This window comes from Phaethon aethereus, assembly GCF_964289735.1.
Source record: "Phaethon aethereus genome assembly, chromosome: 5".
In the NCBI taxonomy this organism is placed as follows: domain Eukaryota; kingdom Metazoa; phylum Chordata; class Aves; order Phaethontiformes; family Phaethontidae; genus Phaethon; species Phaethon aethereus.
In genome coordinates, this window is record NC_138579.1 from 65360443 (window position 1) to 65384664 (window position 24222).

General features: G+C 40.0%; 1 protein-coding gene across 1 annotated transcript; it reads left to right on the top strand.

Moving 5' to 3' along the window:
* Positions 1 to 4750: 4750 nt before the first annotated feature.
* On the top strand, positions 4751 to 14822 carry LIN7C (lin-7 homolog C, crumbs cell polarity complex component; the record flags this gene model as incomplete). Its single annotated transcript, XM_082000628.1, has 5 exons — positions 4751 to 5023; positions 10311 to 10429; positions 11561 to 11632; positions 11981 to 12190; positions 14667 to 14822. Exons 1-5 carry the CDS (start codon positions 4987 to 4989, stop codon positions 14820 to 14822), a joined length of 594 nt encoding a protein of 197 aa, XP_081856754.1. The 5' UTR covers positions 4751 to 4986.
* Between the last annotated feature and the right edge of the window lie 9400 nt (positions 14823 to 24222).

Below are 24222 nucleotides of genomic sequence, written 5' to 3' on the forward strand. Positions count from 1 at the left end.
CAAGGTGACATTAAACACCCTGTGTTTCATCTGAAATTCACCAGTTGTTAACACAATTTCATTCCCTGAATGATTTCAGTTGTGTTCCAAGGAAAATGTGCCTTGGTGAGAGGCAGTAGGTGAGAACTGTGCCAGCTTAATTATTATATTATGATGACTTGCATATGGGAAGTGGTAAATTCTGTCAAATTAGTGTTTGAAAGGAGGTTTTGGTTCTGTATAGAATACTATACTATATAATAATACTATTACTGTATTATAATATATTAATATAATACTATTACTATATAATAATACTATTTTGGTTTGTAAACAGAAGTTTGCTGTCCTTCAAAGCACACTTGTGAGGGGGTTCCTGTGAAGCTGTACCACAGAATGCGTGCTTCCTACATCGTACAATAAGGTGAGCCTGTGTCATCTGTATGAGGCCTTTCATAGATATTTTACATTTTATTAAAAAGGAGTATTTGAAAGATTCCGTAGTTTAATCTGGGAAAAAAAGACACATTTAATTATTTCTGAATATTAAATGTAATTAGCATTTAGATGCATCACTGACTTTCCAGTTTGCCTTTGCTTCCTCTGTCAGCCTTGTCATCAGTAAACAGCATTTTCATCTGTAGAAAAGGCCAGGAGGATGATAATGACAAGACCTCCAAAAAACTGAGTAACAGGTAGGGCTTTCTGTATGTCCGCTACATGCTCCCACAATCACCAGGAGCAACTAGAAAACTTCAGAGACAACTCACTTAGTAAAATTTTATGTGAAAAAAATAATTGCCATGGAGATTAGGTGGCACATACCAAAACACTGGACTCTTTCTACATGCTAATCAACCACTGTGTGAGAGACTAATCAAAATGCATATTCTATAACAAAGCAACAATGTCTTCTGTCATATGAAGAACAGAAAAAATTGCTAGTATGTGCACGACCAAAAAGGTACCGAGTTCTTCAATAGATGTAAAAGCCTGGACTTTGACAGGGACAATAGCAATCAATCACAGCGTGTGGCAGACCGTGAAACTCAACCTGGACTAGGCCAATGAATCAAAGTATTGCTGAAATTGCAAATAGTAATGCAACTGTCAAAGATTTAAAGTGATTAAATTCAGCAGTATTAAAGCAATAAAATTCTACCAACATGGTAGTCCTGAGGCAAAGGGATGTCTTAATAACCTAAAAATTGAATTTGCACTCTCTTCTCTGCCTTGAATCATAAATAAAAGTCCTATCATGGTTAATTTGGCCTTTCGGGTTTCCAAAGCAGACATTGTTCTTTGTGGACTGCAATTTTTATAAACATATATTATGTCCTTATACCCATTTCCAGCCATTTTTTTTCTCCACATTGGTGTACTGTGTTACATCATTGACATTTCCCCTTACAACTGGACACATACATAACTTCTACTGCAATTAGCTACGTAATTATTTAAGTAAAATTCCTTTCAGTTTGGGCTTAACATTTGCCTAATAATATTCAAAGCATTTTGAGATCATTCTTGACCATATGCATGTGAAAACAGACACATAAATGCTGCGGGTGTGTGATTTGTACTATCTGTGTATCAAAATAATACACGAATTAGCACTGTTACACTTCTAAACATGTTATTTGGACTATGAGATTTTAGGAAACTGTGTTCCAATGTTTTCTACTGCATCTAAAGAATCCTACAGTCCCTCCTTGGGACTGAATTCATGTCAGCTGGATGCAAAGGAAAATACTACCTAGCTACCAGACCACTATGGACTGGTCCTGTTAACACAAGAACACCTATATACATGTATAGGTCCATATACAGGGAAAGTAATTTTCCAGATGGAACTAAGACATAAGTTTACACATGGATATAATTGTACAGAGACAAAGCTAGCCACAATCCATGTTCCACATGAGCGAGGTTCATGAGAATGACTGCTTGCACAGCTGTAAAGAGTGTCTCTTTCTGATGTGAAGCTTGAGCCCAAAACTTGTACCCAAGCAGAAGCCTGAAGGGAAGTGGACAAAGTTTCTTGAACCACTCTCCTTCCTGCATTTTACCTAGCTAATCATGGAGTATATCCTGTCACATTTGCATTCCCTCCACCTTTGTCTAATGTCTAGAATAAGAGAGCCCCATGTTTGGCTACCTGTTAAGACACTATCATAAAAATATTAAGACCTTACTAATTAATGTATAAAGAAAGCTTATCCTCTTACTCAGTTACGGATTAACTTCTTACACACTAAGACCTCTCACCTAAAACAAACTGTCCTTTCGCTTTAAGTTAGCTTACACTAGAGACTGATTTCCATTTTCTCTTGGACTGGTAATGCAACTATTTTCCAATAAAGACAATAGGCTATATCCCCTGACTATTGATAATCCATCAACAAGAAGTCTAGAGTGTCACTGCACACACAAAAACCTTCAGGATGTGCTTGCTCCCAGAAGTCCTACTGACATACACTACAGCACACAGCACCAGTATTTCATGTGGCATTAAAGTGCAGCTGGTAACACCTAGGCTAATTCATCAATGAAGATGTAAGTAAAGTAACTCTGGTAAAAATGTCACAAGCTTGAGTGACACAGACAAATGGGTCTAAACTAGTAATTTCATTTTAGTTAGCAAAATACATCAACTGAAGTTTAATGCTTAGATCTTTCACGCTTCTCAGCTACTACTGTGCAAATACATTTACCTAGTTGTTCAGGGGGAGCAACCCTCATGCTTTGGGAATCACTTCTGGGACCTGTTTTCCTCCAAACACTGACCAGGATAGGGATTTCCTGACTAGGCTGGCATAAACAGTTTGTGATGTTAATACTGAATCTGTCAGTATCCACGTATGCTTTGATTTTTTCTCGAGAAAAATATAGAGTGCTATAGACTTGGCAGTTCATCCCCTTCTTTTGGGTCAGGATTAGACTTCTGGCTTACACAGTTGCTATTTCTTTAATTCAAATATATTTTCCTATTTTTGAGGACAAAAAATTCACTAAAATATCTTTCCCATAGCAATGCCTAGTTTTGTAAATTAAGACACCACTGCAAAAATCTGGCAGTCCTGCAAAAATACAGCAATGCACTTAAATGCAGTACGTCAGAAAGGAAAAAGCAAATGGGTATTCATAATTTTTCTTTTTCTATATAATCTGTAGCCTTATTTTCCTTCCCTCCATTGTGGTCCTGCACTGGTATTCTACTTCTTCCACTGGAATATCAACCTTGTCATTCTTCGGTTCTCCTGGAGGACACAGAAAAGGCATACATGTCAACTCTTCACTTTTTTATTAAAATGGACAGCAATGTCAAATTTTATACCAAAGTCTTCTTTCTGTCAGACATTTTTCAGTTGGTTGAGCTCCACAGGTGTTAGAAAAAAAGCAAACACCAAACAGAATAAGTGGTCACTTCAACTGCTGCTTTTCCATTCTTTTGTAAGATTATAACCCCACTAGTTTTCCTGCTGTCCACAGAACTTACAGTGGAAAAAGACCTAGCTTTCTCAAGTAAAAGATAATCAGAGAAAGTAAGTTCCCTTTTGGAAACAAATAACAAACAAAACCAAGTAACTATTACATTATCAACATTCTTCACAGATTACAAATTAGAAACCTAAACTTTGTGGGTTATTTTCTGCCAGTATAAATCAGCACAGATTCCTGGAGTGATATGGTTTAAGCTGGACAGTGCTATGAAGTAGACAGTGGAAGCACCACATAAAATATGCTTTTCAGATTTTCTTATTCTCATAATGTCATTGTCTAGTTCACTGGGTCTACAGGAAAGTTAAAGCAACCGCTTTAACTTCTGAATCTTTAGTCTTTACTGAAGTCAAAATAATGCTACTTTAAAGGTATGTTTAAACATGTATTCTCATCACAGGACTTTTGGATAAATCTTAAGATTTATGAAATATTGGTGAGCACTCATTTTTCTCCATAAGCTCATCTGTCCAAAGTCAGACCAAGCTCTTTATAATTTCAATCACTTGTAAGAGGATGGTAGTTCCTGCACCACTGTGATAGAAACATCTGGATTTTATTCCAGAAACATTCTACAGTTCCAGCTGCTAAAACACTTTTTCTCACTAGAAACTAGGCTGTGAGGGTTTAATTTTGTTCACCTGCAGAATTCCATTCATATGACCTTTTCATTGAAACACGCACACAGCATCCTTCAAACTGAGAGGAACTGGCATTAAAATGAATCACAGAAAGGAGGGAGTACATCACTGTCACATTAGCAGACACTTTTGAGACCTCTTGAGAACTATCCTTCAAAGCAAAAAACACAAAATGCAGAAAAAAATCAAAGCGGAACATGACAAGTTCATAAATAGAGAATAAATTAAGAATATATAAATGCATGTCCTGAAGTAGTCTCCTACTCTTTTCCAAAAAATGCCTCAGAGAGTATGTCGTATTTGTACTTCCACCAATTTCATACAGAAGGTAAATGCAATGCATTAGCCCTACACAGAGATTAAATTGATGCCAAACAAGAAATGTAAAGCACGTTTCACATTTCCCACAGGCAGAACATTATTTATATATATATTGTCTCCAAAGGCACTCGCGGTCCACAGAAAGATATGCATTCCCTGTGTGGTGTTTTTAGCCTGTGAAGCGGCCTCAGTAACGTTGGGGGCGGGGGGGAAGAAGGAGAGGGCATTTTCTAGTGAACCTGCCATAATTTTGGCTGGCGCCTGGGAAACGCAGTTAAGAGGAACCATGTCCCATTACATTAACGGGCAGACCGGCAGCTGCAGGAACCCAAGCTGGTCTGCGCTGTCCATACGCCCTTGCACACCCGAGGCAGATCCTGCAATGGCTCCCACACCACTCACAAGCTGTGACCAGTGATTAAGCCCCCTCCCTCCCCCTAAGGCCACCACACCGCCTCCCGCCGGCACCAGCCCGCCCCCTGCCCCCCCGCGGCCCTTCCGGCAGCGCTGCGTCACTTCCCGTGCGGGCCGCACCGAGGAGAAGATGGCGGCGCTAGGCGAGCCGGTGCGGCTGGAGCGAGGTGAGCGCAGCGTCGGCTGCGGGATGGGCGCTCCTGACCGTTTTCTGCCGTGGGCGAGCTGGGGCGGTGGAGCTGCTGGTCCACGCGCTGCCCGGGCCCGGCCCTAGGGCGTATTGCCGGGGGTCTGACCCGAGCCCCTGGGACCGTCCGTTGGTCCCCGTCCCCCTTCCCGGCCTGAGGCCTCAGGGGGCGGCGCACCGCCGTGCTGCGGCCGCGGAGGAGGCGAGAGTGAGCAGCCGTGGCGGTTCTGCCCTCTCCGGCTCGCCGCAGGGCACTGAGAGGGGCCTCCCTCGCGGAGACAGCCGGAGAGCAGCCATGCGGTAGCTGCTTTGAAAATCTTTTCCTTGGCTCCTGGTCCTTTTAGCGTGTTGGTGGGACTTGCTTCTTCGGCCTCTCTTTATGCAGCTCCCGAAGATTTTTCTCACCTTTCAGTTTGTGGTTGGGTTTCCATGGGTGCAGTCGCCCTAGACCTTCTGTAGATGTTCTGCAGTGCCTTCGCCAGTGTCAACGTTTCTGCCAGCTCTCAACTCCACCTGCGAACTCCTTGTTTCTGTTTCTATCCGGGGAAAACTTACTCTTGAACAAAGTTGAATTCTTAGCTTTAAGTTCAATCTGTTAGGCGGTGTCTTAGCAATAATAATTTACTTGTTTTTATAAAAGACAGCTGACACATGCAGGAGTCCCTCTGCACTTTTTCATGGTTCTGCTCAGCTCTATAACGCTCTGACATTTAAGCTTTCAAGGTGATTTTCCAGTTTATAGTCTTAATCTGTATTGTTAATGCTGTGCAGTGTGTAACTCGAATTAGTAGGGAAACTGATAAAATACAAAACCTAGTTGTAGTTTTTTCTGTAGTGTGTTTGTTTCTTTTATCATTGTGGTTCTGCAGACCTGCGTGAGGTCCACAGTAGCTCTGTGAACACATGCTTGTATAACAAGATATAGGATTGGTTTATTAGTGTGTATTTAGGAAAATAGGGATGGAAAGAGAATACTGAGAGTGGAGATCCTGTTCTTGAAAAGGAAAGCGATTAAGTGGAGTATAGGTGTTTGGATGGACTCTTCCTATTGCCATTCCCATTGGGACCACCACCTTGGGTCACAGTGCTAGATGCTGTTTTTGTAGATGTATAGCATGCTGTATATACCCACTTTATTTTGTTTGGTACTATCACATGTGACCTACCACAGAATTCAGTTTTCCTGTTTGCCTGACCCTCCTTCCCATTTCACAAGTGAAGCACTTGCAATGTGTGAGAGAAGGCCTGTAAATAGTGACTTACGTAAGAACTTTGTTTCCTGCTCAGCAGCTCATCTACCCTCCCTACTCCAAAGCTTGTTAATTAGGGCAGCTGCTTTGGCAGTGGATTAGCTGCTCTTGGTAGCTCCGCTGAGTTAAACCTCAGGCAGCATCCTCCTCCACTTCATTACCCTGCCACTATGCTCTGTCCATGAAAACAAACAAATCTGCAGAGTTACTTAGGGATCAGTGGAACAAAGGAGCTATTTAGTCTTCTGGCATATTGGTCTTTTTAAGAAAAGAAGAAAAAGGGAGCACAGTATAATGGACCTACCAAAACAAGAGCTTTATTTACAAAAATAAATAACCTCTGTTAATTGTATAGGGTTGACTGCAGACGGTGATGATGAATCATCATGAGCTTGAAAGTCGACATCACTAATATTGTTGGCATATAGCATAAGAAAAGAGAGAGTAGCGTAGAAAATTAACTGACTTAAAATGATTACCATACTCTTACCATCAGGGCAATTGAAAATTCTCTCCTCTAAGCTGTATTGCAAACGCCACCACCCAAATTCACTGGAGTGCAGGGATGAAAAAAACATGTAACATCAAAGTTATTCTTACGGTTTGGTGGTGATGTGTGGTAATTCTATGTACACCTTAAGAATCCACTGTTTGAACATAAGCAGCGGAGGTGGTTAATCAGAAGTATCTATGAGAATGCTGCATTTTTCCTCTTTCTGTGCTTTGTTCACACATATGCTTGGAGTGGTGGCATCTTGCTGGCTTTTTTCCCCCCACATTCTTTTAGTTCAAATGTGTCATGTTTTCAGAACTTCAATCTAGTATCCCATGATCACAAAAAATGATTTGTGAAGAACAAGTAACTGATTCAAAGGAGTAAAAGGTTAAAAGAAAATAATGTTTTTAATTATGCCTGGATTCCCATTTAAAACTAGTTTTAAGGTTTTTTAATCACCTACCTCTGGAGTTATTTCTGCATCATTCCTTGTTAAAATCCATCAAGCGAGCAATTACGTAGTGTTCATTTCAGTCTCTGGTTCTGAACAGTTGGCCGAACTATAGTGTTAATATTGCAAGGACGACAGCTTTCAGCTGATGATACCCCGAGCAGTAGTTCAGGAGGAAGCAAACTACATCAGCAGAGCAGTCAACAATCTTTTTCTTCTCTGGGCACAGTTGTAAGAAGGTGTCTTTTGCCACCTGTTCCCAGCCAAACTAGTTCCTTTCCAGAGCAGTGTTCTGGGAGAGATTGAATCTTCAGCTTTTGACTAATAGTGCCTAATGCAGTTCAGTATGAGAAAGTTATGCTCATTTCACTTTCAGACTGGTATAGTGGGCTCCTGTCAAAAACAAAACAACATTTGGGGGAAAAGTGTCCTGGTAATGGGGTCCATTGCCTGTATCTACCTGAGCAAGAGGAGCAGTGTGAATAAAAGGGGATCTGTAGAGTGCTGAGGACCCAACTTTCATGCTGTGTTTGTCTACTTTGGGTTTTTAAGCTGCAGTTTGGTCCTTTGATCTGAAAGTTTTTTTTTTTTATTGAAGTGCATCTTCTGCTTTAGTTCTATTAAACTGGATTCCTTTTAGATGAATCCCAGTCACTTTTTGACAAGCTGATTCTGTGCTCTTAGTCTACACTTTATCTGAAACTAGCCAATTTTACCATAGGGTATAACACGCTGTGTAGCTAAACATTTTGGCCCTTAGGAGATCCAGGTAGGAAATATGTCTAGTTTAGTGATGAAACATGGAGGTCAAAAAAGAGGAGGTATTAGCAAATGAAGTTCTGGAGTCTTGATTTCTCCAGCTACTCTTTGGATCAGTAGATTGCTGTCACCCTTTAAAATTTCTTGCAGTATCCTAATCAAACTGTTAGATAACAAGTTCATGCACCTTGCAGCTGAACATGGTTCATGGGCCACGGACTTGAGAACGACTGCGTAGAACTGTACTCTTTGTGTGCATGAAATAGTCATTTGCCTGCAGACATCTTCGAGTGTTTAAATGGTAGCTGTGTTGCAATTTACTTACTAGACATTTTTCATTAATATGTGGAGCATTCCAGGGTTGGAAGTGCTGCTATTGCGATTTGTTGATCATTCTACTTAAAGCTGTTAGGTGTGAGACTTCATGAAGTTACAGTAATTTGTACTGCTATTGCTGAACACAAAGATCACCAAGAATGTTGGTGATTTTGCATCAGAAAGATTGAAAGATTAATAAACAATCACATCCAGAATCTCTTTAATTTCATCAAATATTTTGTATGTTAAATAAAATACAAAATGTGTTAGGAAATTAAAAGCTTTAGAGGCATTTTTTTAATTTCATAATTGTTGTACAAATAGCAAATATGCATGTCTGTGAGAAATGAGTTCTCTGGAGACTTGGGCTTAGTAACAGCTAGAGTTTAGGTTTTAATATTTCTTTGCTTTAGATACCTGATGCTTGTAAAGTGTGAAAATGCTTGCCAAAAAATGCCATGTTCTCAGGGCACATAGAAACCTTAGCTCTCATCTGAAATAATTTGTGTCCTGTGGCTGTGCTGGTAACACTTGGATGTTCTTTCATGAAGGGTTTGTTTCCAGTTTGTGATACAGACACAGCTTTAAGTGTGCTAGTGGATCACCAGTCTGTGAAGTTAAGTTGTACCTGGTTTAATTGGTTGCACACCTGATCTCAGTGTAGTAGTTGGTAAGATGTGTCTGACTGATAATTTGTGAAAGTGGATAGAACATAGCTGTGGGTTGTCTCTTGCCAGCGCACTTGACGGTAATTTCAGAACATACACCCCACTGTTTTTTCATCGTGTTACATAAATTCTCTCTTCTTATGCTTGGACTTCAGGAGAAGTTCATGGCTCTTGCACGTCTTCTGTGCTGACGTAATGCCATTGAGTAGACACACATTCAGATGAAAAATGATTGCCTAAAGGTTAATTACTGAAAAAAGGAAGTAATGTGTTTGGAATATAGCAGTGTCCCAGACTTCATCATTTTCTAAAATAATCTGTGCCTTATTTGTATAGTAGATTAATCACTCCTGCTTTGCCTTTGTGATAATGAAGGTGATCCTTTCTATCCGCTTTTCTGAGAGACTGTTCTACTTCTGTTCAAGGACTTGCGTGATTCAGAATCATCACTAATGTAACACTTTGGAAATACAAGTGAGGGACATTAACGTATTCTACTCTTGTGGAGCTGGCAGGAGCATGTCACATAGCATTTAATGTCACGTTTGATGCCTGTCTTGACTCATACTGGTCTAGAATCCAATACTTCACAGGGAGTTCAGTTTCACAAAGCACCGTCTGCGTTTGAGAATATGGATGATGTGAATTCTTAGGAACAAATTTCTAGGAACTGGAACAGAGGTTTGGGGTTGAGAATTCTAGACTACTGAGATACTCTCTCTCAACTGAGAATATCAAAAGGAGTTTGGGTGTTTTTCTGAGCACTTTGGAAAAAAAAAAAATAGGCCAGATATTTCTCAGCCCTGTTGTAGGAAAAGCATCAAGTGTACTCTTGTTGAACTATTTTTTTTAACATAAAAGGGATGTTAGTATATTTGACAATATTGTAGTGGGTTTTAACAAAATGTTATCTGTGCAGTAGATAAATTGTGAGTTACGCCTATGAAATGTTGATAATGTATATATCAATGAAATATTTCAGCCTGATTTAAACTTCAAGGGAAAATCAGATTGTATTTAAAATCTACATCTGGCAGTGATGCCTCCAGATATGTTACCGGGTTGCGTTGCTGTGGTTGACTTAAAAATAGTGGGGAAAATATGATGGTTTATTGTAACATTTTGTGGATTGATAGTTTTATGTGGGAAGTGAAACTAATACGTAGTTTTAAGGTGCATACAAGTGCACGCACACACACAGACTGTGCCATTAACTTAATTTAAAACTAAAAAAAACCCAAAACCCCAAACCCAACAAACATCCACCCCCTCCCCCTTGAATTTCCTCAGGCATTCCTCATTACTAGTGCTTTATTTTTCTGTAGACATCTGCAGAGCAATTGAGTTGCTGGAAAAATTACAGAGAAGTGGAGAAGTGCCACCACAAAAGCTACAGGCTTTGCAAAGGGTCCTTCAAAGTGAATTCTGTAATGCTGTAAGGGAGGTAAGTAACTTGACATAAACCTTGAGTTAAAAAACGGTATGTTTTTCTTTTTTTTGTTCAGTACAATAACCTGATTTTGTACTTTCTAAAAGCTGAATTTGACTTACAGAGCTTATTAGAACAAGACCTATTTTTAAAAGCTCAAAAGAAGATAATTTGGGATAGTATAGGTATATTAAATAATGGCTCAGGAGCAAATAACTTTTTAAAGAGGTTGTTTTGAGAGTCTGTTCTTACTGGCAGGTAGCAGGCTGGTATCGTCTTGGAATGTAAGAATGGACAAAGTATGAATTGCCTCTGTTTCTTTGAAGCCAAATCCACATCACCTTGTACATTACCTTGAGGTGGAGCCTTCCACCACCTCATCTTCATTCCAGATACTCTTTTGGAGATTTTTAGGTGGTTGAGTATGCCTTGCTATTGCTGTTGGTGCTACCACTGATGATAACTCATGGAATGATGTAAAAGATCAGTTTGTAGACACAGGTGTCATCATAATGTTTTCGTACTATGGAGTACAGTGTGTGTGTTGCTTAGCAAGTCGAAATGTATGGCAGGTAGGTGTGGGGGTGTGGGTTAGCTGTCAGTGTAAGCACCTCCTTAGCATTAGTATTCTTACTGCCTCTATGCTGTCGATACTTTTTTTTTTTCTTAAGATGTTCAGTTAGTTGCATCAGTTGAAGGAACTTATGGGATTTTGCGGGGAGGGCTGGGTTGTTGGGAGAGCTTTAAAGAGCTGTCCTTAAGTGATTTTTGCATGCATCCTTATTGAACAGTTCCAGCTTGAATCAAACAAGAGAAGGTAGCCATCCATGTCTCCAGTCAGGTGTGTTAGACTAGCCACAAGCATTTCTAAATGAATGCTAAAGTCTGAATGCTGTGGAAGGAGGGAAGATTTAAGTTGAGACCTAGATATGCACAGATTAATTGAGCAATGAAGATGCTGAGGGAGTTGTTTCTTCATAGTATAGTAGATTGTCATTTGACACCTTGTAGTGAATCAGAGAGTAACTTATTAGAGGTGTGTACTTCCTAATTTACACATTTTTAAGTTGTACCTGACATTGTGTTATATTATCTAAGCAGAAAAATACCTGTTTTCCCCATACTTAAATTGTTTTGTCTCTAAAGGTGTATGAACATGTATATGAAACTGTGGATATCAGCAGTAGCCCAGAAGTTAGAGCTAATGCAACAGCAAAGGTAAAAGCTAAACTATAACTTGTGTGAAATACAGTAGTTTGTAACTTTAGAAGCAGAAGATTATTTAAAATTCAGAAGGATATTATCTAGATGTCTGATAAAATGGATAAGCTTAACAGGTTATTAAAAGGTGCAACAAAAGACTTGTTATTTTTAAGTTTCTTCTGTTTTAATTTTATTCTTGGAGTTCTGAATTTTTCATGCTAGTGTTGGTATCTAGGGAATTAATCTAATTGGTCTTAATATTTAAGTACTTTGAGATAAAAATACTTCTTTAGCCGCTCACTGTGTCTAGCTAAGGGGTCTATATTTAATTTCTTCTAAATAGAAAAATCTTGTTTCTTACAGGCCACTGTAGCTGCGTTTGCTGCTAGCGAAGGTCATTCCCATCCCAGAGTGGTTGAATTACCCAAAACCGAGGAAGGTCTTGGATTCAACATTATGGGAGGCAAAGAACAAAACTCTCCAATCTATATCTCTCGAATTATCCCTGGCGGTATAGCTGATAGACATGGAGGCCTGAAACGTGGAGACCAGCTGCTTTCTGTAAACGGAGTGGTAGGAATTGGTTTTCACTTTATGTAGCAGTAACTACTTGATTCCACTTGGGGGCATATAGAGAATACACATGGCAGAGCTTTCTTAAGATTCTGTAGAATTGTGTGCGTTGAGAGTTCTAGGATTATGCTTTGGTTATCTATTTCAACTGGGAACTGTACTTTTTATGTCAGTATTTCAGATTCTGAGGAGTTGTATAAAGTTAGTCAAAGTATTGTTTTGTGAAATAGTAACTGCCGTCATGGCTTCCTCTTTCATCCAAGTTTCATGATGCAGATTTTAATTGATATAGTTCTCTGCACCTTCTAAGGTAAGTAGTAAATTACGCTATGTTGCATTAAACTGACCAGATTCTCATTATCCCAATGAAAATTCTACTGCATAATGAAAGCTGTAATAAGATGAAACTACAAGGTGGTGTTATAGTCAGTTGTGTGATTTTTTTTTTTTTTTTTCCTTCCACTTAAGTGTACTGAGCTTCAAAAACAGGCTTTCTAGCATATTTTAAGGAGTATATGTCTAAAGTGCTGTTGTGGATATTTATTTTTAATAAGTATCCTCTTCTGGAGGGTTACAACACAAAAAGCAAAACACAGGGTAACTGGAAGGAGGAGGCTATATACAGGCTTTGGCTTCAGGCAGCTGCGAGTCAAATGCATGTAAATATTTCTCAAACCCTTGCTTTTATTTACAGAGAAGCTGTATGCTAGCTTAAAATTAATGTTTTCGTCATTACATCTGCAAACCCAATTTTATTTTGAGACTGGGGGTCAAACTAAATCCTGTGCACTTCAACTGAATAGACTTATTGAGTGTCTGTACTCTGGGAAGTCCCTGCTAGCACAGATCTCTGACTGACTTGGCTCCTGACTGTTACCTGGGAGTCAAACTGTCCTTTTCAGGAGACGTAAGAGAAATCACGGCCGTAGCGATGCAACTGTCCTTGGCCTAGCCTTCCTGTTATTTTGAAGCATTGAGGGACAAGTGTAGAACTGTCTTCAGATGAGGCCTTCCTCATCCACAGACCCTTTTAAAGAAAACAAAACCACCGCTCCACCTCAAACTGAACCTGATCGTCAGATAGTTGGTGCAGCTAACAATGACTGCGTGTGTGTGCATGCATGCACATGTATATTTCGCCATTGTAAGAATACCGTGAGTGAGTGCATAAAATACTGTCGAGAATGCTAACGTGTCCCAGAAGAATCCTCTTCTGATCTTTACAGATGGAATCCTGTCATCTTAATATGTATGACAGGTATTTTCTCATAAGTAATTTTTAATTTAATAATTTCTTTTTAAATTGCCACTGCCAAGACTGCAGTGAATGTGCCTTAAAACAAGTTTATTCAGCTGGGAGATTTCGAGTGTACTCCAGAATTTTAGGTGTTTTGATATAATTAAACATAGAACTTTACAAACCTTTTATTACCAGTTTTAAACAGAACAGTCTACACATCCACTTGAATAACAAAAATGAAAACATTCAAATGTGTGTGTTGTCTAAGTCTGATAGAAGAGAAATAACTTGGGTTTTTTTAACTGTTGTCTTTCTTTCCGTAAGTAACTTTATAGTAACGGGGAAACCCTCCAATCAACAGGTACATCACCTGCCTTCTAGCTTCTAATAGCACCAGTGGGAGGTAGGCTTGGGGTAGTCCCATCATTGTGTTTAATAAGTTTGGGAGAAATAAGTTTTGCTGATAAAATGTATGCTGTCCAAGAATGTATATTTGGATGCAGTTGTTGAGAACTATTGCTTAAAATTTGTAATCAGATGAATCTAATATAGCCCTAATAAATTCTGAGAGTTGTTTTAGGAAAGTATTCTTATTCTCTTCTTACTGAGTTGGGTTAGGTTGTCCTTAATCAGTTTAGAGGCAGTTGACTTGAATACTTTGCATTTACCAAGAGACATGTGGAGCACTAAGATAAGCAACACGCTGCATGTTAGCTGCTTTATTGCAGGTGCCCAGTGTGCACTGTTTTGCCTTGTCGTGACATGGGATAATAATACCAAGGCGGCAGCTATCTTGCAGTTGTCTGTGGCAACTTATTAGGCAAGTTGAGAGTGACTACTGAATTTAAAATGCATGCTGAAAGAAGAAATACAATCTTGAATTTTAAATAAGCGTCCTCCTGAAGTTGTAGATTTTTGAGTGTAATTTCATAATTGCCTAACGTTATTCTTATTTCACTTACTGTATGTAAATACAGAATTTAATTGCTCGGCATAAACGTAACCAAAAGTTTTGTACTACTCTTTTGTTAATACCAATTAGGATATTTATCATCACCTCTTACTGATTTGCTGAAGAGTAAATCCCAAACTTGGGTGACATTGTCTTTGTGCAGTCTTCAAACTAGAATACTTCAATACTTGGTTTTATAGACGTTGTACAAAAAAAAGAAAACAAAAATCTGTTTTCAGTGTGTGTCTTTACTAATACTATACTTAATGGTTTATTCTTTGCAGAGCGTCGAAGGCGAACACCATGAAAAAGCAGTAGAACTGCTGAAGGCAGCTCAAGGAAAGGTTAAATTAGTTGTGCGATACACACCAAAGGTCCTGGAAGAAATGGAGTCGAGATTTGAAAAAATGAGATCGGCAAAACGCAGGCAGCAAAATTAACACTGTATGCAATAACTTAAAGAGAAAATATATTCCATTTACATTTTATAGTTTGCTTTGTGACTTAGTTGATCCAATGCCTGGGCTACAAAAGACCCTGTCCTTTTCATAGAATCATAGAATGATTGAGGTTGGAGGGACTCCTGCAGATCATCTAGTCTAATCCCTCTGCTCACATGAGGGTTAGCTAGAGCAGGTTGCTCAGGACCGTGACAAGCTGACTTTTTAAGCTTCTCCAAGGATGGAGACTCCAGAAGATCTCTGGGCAACCTGTTCTAGTGTTTTGATCTCTCTCACGCTACAAAGGTCCATTCTTATGTTTAAATGGAGCTTCCTGTATTTCCCTTTGTGCCCATTGCCGCTTGTCCAGTTGCTGGATGCTACTGAGAAGAGTCTGGTTCTTTTTTTTTTTAACTCCTCTCTCTCAGGCATAAGGATTGGTAAGATCACCGCTGAGCCTTCTCTTCTCCAGGCTAGACAATCCCAGTTCTCTCTGCTCCTCCTTGTCTATCAGATGCTCCAGTCACTTAATCACCTTTGTGGCCCTTCACTGGACTCGCTCTTATTTGCCCATCTCTGTATTGGACTGGGGAGCCCTAAACTGGACCTGGCACTTGAGTTGTGTCTCAGCAGGGCTGAGCAGAGGGGCAGAATCACCTCCCACAACTTGCTGCCAACGTTTATCCTAATGCGGACCAGGAGACTGCTGGCCACCTTTGCTGCCAAGGGCACACAGCGGCTCATGGCCAGCTTGCTGGTGTTCTCTGCAAGGCTGCTTTGCAGCTGGTCGGCTCCCCAGCCTGTACTGGTGCATAGGGTTATTCCTCCCCAGGTGTAGGACTTTGCACTTTCCTTTGCTGAACTTTGAGAGTCTTGTTTGCCCATTTCTGCAGCCTGCTGAGGTCCTTTTGAGGGGCTCGCTGAGAGTGTGCTCTGTCCCGTCACCCGCCTTCTTAATGAAAATGTTACACAGTACGGACCCCGGTACAGAGCCTGGGGGTGCATCACTAGTGACTGGTATCCAGCAGGACTTTGTGCCACTGATCGCAACAACCTTTGGCAGTTCAGCTGTTTTTAAAATGTTTTCAGTCTCCATGTGTTTCACAATTTGAGGAATGTGTACTTTTTAAATGGCCTAAGATAGCCTGAAAAACGGTCTATGTTGATATTTCTATTGATTTTGTTTTTAATAAGTCTCTTTCATGTCAGACCTTTAAGCATGGAAGTGAATTTACAGTTTTTACAAAGGCATTTAATAAGATGTACTTGTACAATTGGCCTCCCTCTTTGTTCCTGTTTTCGTTTGGCATTACTTAATGTAGAATCTGCAGGTTTTTTCCTGAATGATTTTGGAGAAAAAAAAATTCTTACGTAGCAGTATTTTGGCACTTTTCTTAATAATATGTTGTATATCAACTACAAAACCTAATCATGATCTACTGTGTAGCTGATAATGATACCAGATTTTGTAATGTTTTGGTGAGTACATTATTTTTACACTTCTGCTAAATTGTAATTCTTTACTCTGGAGATTGTATTACCTCGCCTGTAAATAATTTACAGTTGGTCTTCTCATACAATGATTTTGTAATAGCCAACATACACGAATTTGCAACAATCATTCCTGTAACTTACATTATTTTGTACTAATTCTAAAGCAGTTAAGGGGAAAAATGTAATTGTGTATGCAGTTCTGGATTGACTCTCTAGATGTATTTTTATATTCAGAAACAGAAGATATATTAACACAGTGCAAATTCCAGATGTTTCCCCAACTTTCTGCTGTTTAAAAGAAATATTCATGTTAATTGTCATACCTCTTGTGTTTTTAGCTTGTTCTATTGTAGTCTTATCTACAGACTGACTGTAGTGGTCTTGGAATAGTTAGCACCTAAATTATTGATTATTACATTTACAAGATTAAAATGTTCTGAGGCTTATATGCCAGGTTACCGTGAACATGTGAACTTGTCTGGGGTTTTATTACTGACTGCTGCTGGCTTTGTGGATTCTTCTTTGTACTACAGAAGTAGTACTTCACCGTTGCTATAAAACTTTATATGAAATGGTGCTGTGGTGGTAATAAGGAAATCTCCAGCTATAAGCAATTAATGTCTTATCTCAAGCGTGGTGGTTGGTGGCACGTTTTTTGTCTCCTGTTTTGAAGAAAATTTCTGGACAGAGATCCACTTCTTGGAATCTACCAGGTTTGAGGCTGTATTTGTGTAGTTTAGGTTTTGATGTTTTGGTTGGTTTTTGGGGTTGTTTTTGTTTTAAGCTTCACCTTTTGGTATATATCTAGAATTAACTTGGTTGTCTACCGGGTGTCTGTTCACTTGTATGGCAGCTACGAGTGCATCCTAACTGACTGTTAGTAATTTGATTCTTAGAAGCTTAAATTGAAAAGTGCAGTTCTTACGACGTGGTTAATCCCTAGTCTTTTCACTTGGAGCAGTGTGATCCATTGTGAAATAATTCAGTATGTGAAAGAAAGGAAAAGGTTAGCGATCTAAAAATGACAGCGTAAAGTTTGTGCTTTGTCCGTTGATCTATTGGAAAAGAAAAAAGTGTGATTGCTACAGGCAAGTGAGAAATGTGATTGCTTTCTGCATGTTTGTAAGCATGGTAAGCCTGCAAAAAGAAATTTGGATTTTAAAGATACTGATAGTTTGAAAATGCAGTATAAATATTTATCGGTTAGACGACGTTGAGCACTGAACTGCGTGGTTGATTATGTGTCGTAGGCCTCTCTCAGAAGGCCTCGGGTACTGATACAACCATGTTGTTGAATTGTATATTTTTATGGAACAACTGATGTTTAAAGTATTGAGACCAAAATCACTAGTTAGACCAATTGTGGATGTGTTTTAATTTAATTGTAAAATAGTAGAGATTTGGTTTAGAGCTATATATAGATATATATATATTAAAGAAAGGTATGGATGCAAGATAGAAATGTGTATTTTAAAACCTGTATCCCTTGTGTTACTGAACAAAGAGGTGTGTTTTGTTATTCTACGGAAATATTTACTCTAGTGCAGCTAGAGCTGCTAAATGCAGCAGCATTTTCATTCTGAATCGTAGCATTTGGATACAGTTTGTCAACTACTACAAAATGTTGGGGGTTGTATCTGGGCATGTAAATTGTACGTGTAGAATCTGATAAGTTTTTAAGTTGCAACAACAAAAACCAATTAACAGTAAGTTTTAATACTATGAAAACCCTATAGTATTAAGGAAAGGATGGATTAAAATATGCCGAGAAACTTGATCTGTGTTACTACTGAGCAGTGCCTGTACTGTGTTGATATGCAGTCCCTACATACTTGGCATACTTGGATATGCAGACAGGTTAAAAAGAGGTATATTTCTGCAGGTAACTTCTGCATCTGTTGCTGCTGTGAGGGATCTTTGGGTTTTATCAACAGAAAAATAAAAGTTAAATTTCATGTGCATTGTGTTTGTGCTTTCTTCTTCTGACTCTCCCTTTTGAGCACTGTTTGAGTACAATTACTGCTGTAATTGGGTGTTCATAATCTCTAGGGCATAACATAAACACGTTTGTTCTGATTGCTTATAGATCTTCCCTTTTCTACCTCAGTGTCTTGTGATTTGTTGGAGAAGAAAATCAGAATGCTATAAAGTATCTATAATACCTTGGACATCCTGCATTTTTGATACCTTAGTCTCAGCTGCATAAACTTATATTATTCTGAGTCAGATACTATCTTTTAATTGTTTGAAGCAAGTATCTCAAGTAATGAGATGTTGGATTTCTGTAGTTCCTTGTTTAAAGACCTTGTAAGGTTGTCAGCTTCTCAGAAAAATGTGCCTGGAGTTATGAACTGAGATGAAGGTAGGAGAAAATGCTTCAGTTCTGAATGTAAAGACTTTCTTTTTTTTTAAATGTAGGTAGGCTGACTTGCGAATTGAAAATATATACAAAAATATTTATGCCTATTTGTATTACGAGTATGTGTATTTGATGTAGAGAATTGATAACACATGAACTGGAAATAAACCCACATTTTTTTATTTTATTTTAAAATAAAATCATTTCCATCATCTGGTTTACACAGTGGCTATCTCTGTTCTGCTAAATAGGGTTCAGATTTCTAAACTATGAATTTCAACATAAGTCTTATAACACCAAAGCAAAGACTGACTGAAGTTAATGTAATTTCCTAACTTAAAAAGCTGTAGTTTATCTACCTTATGTTTTCCATTGCAATTACAGGCTTAACTGATTCTAAAACAACTGAAGAAGTTGGTGGAACATACTTTATTTCTGACTTCTGATTTCAGCTGTGATCTAGCAGTCAATATCCAAACAAGCTGGAAAAGTATTTTGTCCAAGCTAATATCCCACCATTAACACGCATGGACTGAGCAGAACCAAGCTTACTCTTAAACTAAATAAAAGAAACAACTTCAGTGTTCTATTGCAAAACTCTTTTCTTCTGATCATTTCCTTTGGAGGCTGATGCTGGATGCAAAAATGTGTTTTAATCTAAACCCCAAAATGCTTATTTTAAAAAGTGAAACGTCGCTATGTCCGAGGCTGCCTACATACTGGCATAAACTGGTGAACCTCGGCACTCCTGTCACCCCCTTGTCCTCAGTTGCGAGTACTTGCTTGTGCTGGCATTTGCGGGGTTTTGGCCACGTGCGGAGCCATTTCAGTTCAGGAAGCCAGCAGAAACCAATGAACGGTGGCATCGGGTTTTCTGAGTCTGTTTCCGTTGATGTTCGTGAGCTCAAAGCGAAGTCCGTGGTCAAAGGAATTGCACTGACACAAGGAGAGGGTGAGACTGTCGCAGGTAGACAAACCAATTGGAATTACAGGGAAGCCCAAGATATGGAGCAGTCTGGGCTTCTGTGGTTCTTTGTCTTGTAAAATCCTGATTAGAAGCTGGTTTTAGGGAAAAGCCTGGGTTGCAGTGCTTGCTTTTATAGGGAAGTTGTCCTTTGCCTGGCGAGTCTGAGGCTAAAAGATGACACTCAACGAAAGACGGCTGAAATTCAGAAGTGGGCCTCAGGATAAAATTGGTAGCTAGTTCTAATCGTAAAAAAAAAACAAAAACAAAAAAACTGCAACAAAAGTTCCAGGGAAGCCTTTTAAAATTAATTGAATTTGAAGTTTTGGTGTGCTACTATTTCTTGTTGGTTTAGAAACCCATCTTAAGTCTAGAGTGACAAAATCATGAAAACTAAAATAAACTCTTTGCATCCCTCACCTTTGTGTGTTGGGTTTTGTTGGATTGGTTGGTTTGTTTTTAAGTAAATTGGGTATTTTATTAGTAACGAAGGCTTAAGAGGTTTAAAGTAAAGCTTTCCGCTCAGACACATGCTAATGATTTCTTCCCCGCTCCTCAAAGAAAAATGAAGGAGCCTTGTCTCACATGGCAAGACTTAGGAAACTGGATCTATTGATGTCGAACTGAACAATCCTCAGATACCTGTATGACCTTTGTGTCTGTTTGCTTGTATAGTTTGATGTATTTATAAATCTTGCTTATATAGAAAGGCTTCTGTTACTCTAAAGGCTGGATGAGATCGATACTTTCCAATATCATGTTCAGTCTTATAAAACCTTACATTGAAATGATGCGTCCCGTTGAGAAACAGTGATATTTAAACAGTTGTTTAAATCCCCTTCCGGCTTTTTCACCAGTTTTTTAAAAAAAGTATCTTTTCCTGGCTGGTTAATCTGATTTTGTAGTATAGAAGGTGAACATGGCTAAGAGTTACTCAAGTTTTTGTATGAAGTTACTGGATTTTTTTTTTTTTTTTTGCATCATCTGTTTTAGGCACTGAGGCATACATTCTTCTGTGTTTCTTTCCGATTTCTCCTTAGCTATCTAGAAAATAGATTGGGGGGGGGAACAGCAAAGCACCCCACCACCAAAAAGTCATCTTCCCGAACAGCGGGCGGCTTGGAGGTGTGTACTTCTAAAGGTAAGTACAGCCTACAGCCGCCTGTACCTGTCTCTTATCTAATCGCAGCTCCGCTTCCCTGCCCGAGCAGTACAGGAGCATTGTCTGAATAAAATCTAATCTGCGTTGGAGACTGGATGGCTAACAGCAGGGAAATAAGTCATCGGGCCTTTCACCTGCTTCAAGCGGCTGTGAGTAAAAGGCAAAAGTTAGTGATTTATTGTATTACTGGCATTGCAGTAGCGCCTGGAAGTCCAGGGTTTGAATCGGGATCCTATTGTATTTCGCAGTGTACAAACACAGAACAAACGGTTTGGCTCCAGAGAGCCTCAATCTGTTGCTAAGAAAGTGTAGGTTTTGTGCCTGGTATTGCAAGATAAGTGTTTCTGAGGAGAGGGGAGCGAAATAGAGTAGAAAATGAAATCAGACTTTTTGCATTTTCCTCTGCAATTTTATTTGTGGCAATTTTATTATTTTTTCTCCCCTCCGAGGAGTACGACAGTGAGCCTGCCCCTCGGCACGGGCAGACAGCTTGAGAGGCAAACACCCCCCATGGTATTTATATTAAAACTTGCTATTTTTTTGGCAGGCTCCTGACCATAATCTTACTGAAGACAGGAGCCTGCAGTTGCCATGCTTTTTTTCAGTCATCTCCGTGTAAATGCGGAGTCCCTAAGAAATTGAATTTGCGTTGCTGCTTGGTGAAAGCATTAAATGTGTGTGAAGTGTCGGAGCTGCTGCTGGCGTTAGACGTGGGTCACACTGCAGTTAAGCTGTGCTGTACGTAGTTACAGATAAAGGTGAGGACAGATTCAAATGAAATAGCAAAAGTAATTCGAATCAGACAAGCAGAAGGCAAGCAGGTAAGAAAAAAAAAAAAGATCACGATGATAAAGGGTTGCAGTTACTTATGAAGAGTGATGGTTGTGTCTTTGAAGTTTCTGTCATCTATTAAGTACTGCCAGATAGGTTTGCTGCTTCGTCGCAGGTGTCCCCCAAGGTTTTCGCACTAATTTCCATCTCCTGTCCGCCATGCTGGGCATTAATACCGTGGCGTTAGGCCGTTCTTGGTATGGCGGCCAGTGGACATGTGTCCCAAGTAGCGATTCATCGGCGGCTGGTACGTTTGCTCTCCTCCACCAACAGCATCTTTGAAACATGCCCGGCCTCCTCGGAGAGCATCGGTGTTGGTGCGTGTCGGCTCTCGAATCGGCGGCAGACCCTCCGCAGCGGAAATACCTGCCGGGACCTTCAGCCTTGGTTCCGATTTCAAAAGTTGAAGCATGTGTTTCAGCTTTTATATACCCTTCTCAACACGGAATGGCAGAGAAGATACCCTAAAAATATTTCCCAAAATGAGTCAGCTGCCTCCAAGCAGGTTGATCCCCACGGAGGAGAAACGCCGACGGCTTCTGAAGGGTTTGTTTGTCTGGCTTTTGCTGGGCAGCACACCCCCTTCTGCAGAGGCTGGGGGCAAGCTCGGGGCTAAGCCCCGCTCGGCCGGAGGTGCCGCCCGGCAGAAGGACCGTACCAACCCGCCTCCCGCGAGTTAAAGGCAGGGCTGTTCTCCGGGCGAGCACGCCGCGCCGGCATCGGCAGCCTTTCGGTTCGTTTCGCGGGTGCAGACATTTTTGGGTTAACCTGGTGCTACGGAACCAAAGGGCAACCCCTGCGCTGCAAGCCAGGCAGAAATGACGGGAAAGAACTTAGCAGCGAGCTATAAAGACAAGGATGAAAAGGGAGGCTAAAATGAGATAAAATATCTATGACTAGCGTACGCTTGCGCACCACATTTTGAAGATAGCTAGCTTGGTATCTGGTAGCTCAACCTGATGATAAATCTTAATTTCTTAGCGGTTTGCTTCCCTTCCTCCCTCCCAAGACGCAAACTACTTAAACCAAGGCTGGGATTCCTCAGCTGCTCTGGCAATAAGGACCCTGCCGAACGAAGCCTGTCGCATCGGTTGCCTTGTGACTCTAAGAGCTTTTTAAAAGGACGACCTAAAGTTAATCCTACGGGAACTAAGACACCTGCAGGTTAGTGATGTTTGTAACGCTTCAAAAGAGAAATCAAACTAAACTTTCTGTTTCGCTGCAGCCTTTGAGTGAGAGACGAAGAAGAACACGGGTTCCGACGCGGCGTTGGGTAGCGATGAGGAATCGCGTGCTGTAACAAAACCAAGCTAATGCTTCTGTCGATCTTCAAGGCTCCAGGTACAGGAAGAAGTCATGGAGTGACGTAGTCATTTCACAGAACGTGCCAAAATAAGATATCTGGCATGTGCACAATGTGATTTAAATCAATACATTGCATCCAGGGATGTTACTGTGATAATTTATACTAGTGGGAAATTCAATTCAAAACCTATGGGCAGTGTATCCCCTCGGTCTTCATTGGGGGTATTCTGATACCTATGACTTAAAAATAAATCATTTGTTAGCACTGCACTGAAAATTGTTCGTTATCAGATGATTACATCATGACTAATTGTTCCCTTCTAAGATCCCATGTATTTCTCCGTGTGTGCATTTTTTTTTTTCCAGAGCATTAGAGCTATTCGGTGGTGGTGATCAGTAATGTACCAAATTGTGTTTTCTTTGATAAAGAACTTAAACAAAAAGGATTTTACTAATTCTGACACAGGAGCTTTAATAATATTTTGCTAAACAACTTAGGATCATGGGCATATTCTGGGAATAATTCATCATCAAAGTTAAGTTTACTCCTTTACATTACTTGGGCTTCACTATAATTCTTCAAAATAGGGTTTAAGTAGGATTTAAAGCTACATAATCCTTAAGATGGTCCTCTGCAAAGGCAGATTTCACCCTTAAAGCGCTCTTTTCTTTAGTTTTTTTAATCCCTAGTATAATGCCTTGCCTTAAGTGTTATATTGGTCAGCGCTTCAGTGGCTTATAAGAAAAGTTAAAAATAGGCTGCGTGACTTAAAAAATTAAATTATTGTTGTTTGCCTTGGAGGATCTGGGGCAAAGGGGTATTGGCGGGGCAGTAGCGGCGGGGCAAGCTGGGCTGGGCGAGCGCTTGCCCCCGCTAGATGCTGCCGGAGAGCCGCAGCCGGGGCTCGCTGCCTGCCCCTGCCTGCGCCTGCCTGTCCCTGCCTGCCTTTCCCTCACCCGAAGCCCTCCTCTCAGTTGGCCGCACATCATGAAATATGCCGAAATGCATAAAATCTCTATCAGTGGATACGGACGTTGCCTTTGCAGCACTCGGCTTAGCGGGTAGGCTTGGCTTTGAGCTGTTAGGCTCTGCTCTTGCAGGTTGTTTCTCTGTGCAGCTCTGGGCAACAGCGGCTTTATCTTCACTGACTTACGTGTAACCCCTTACCTGCAAAGTATTTACTCGTCACATATAAACCTCCTGGTGATGAGCTGATTTCACTTTGGCTATCATTTGATTTCTCTTAATGTTAAAAGTATTTCATGCTAGAACTTCTGTAGAAAA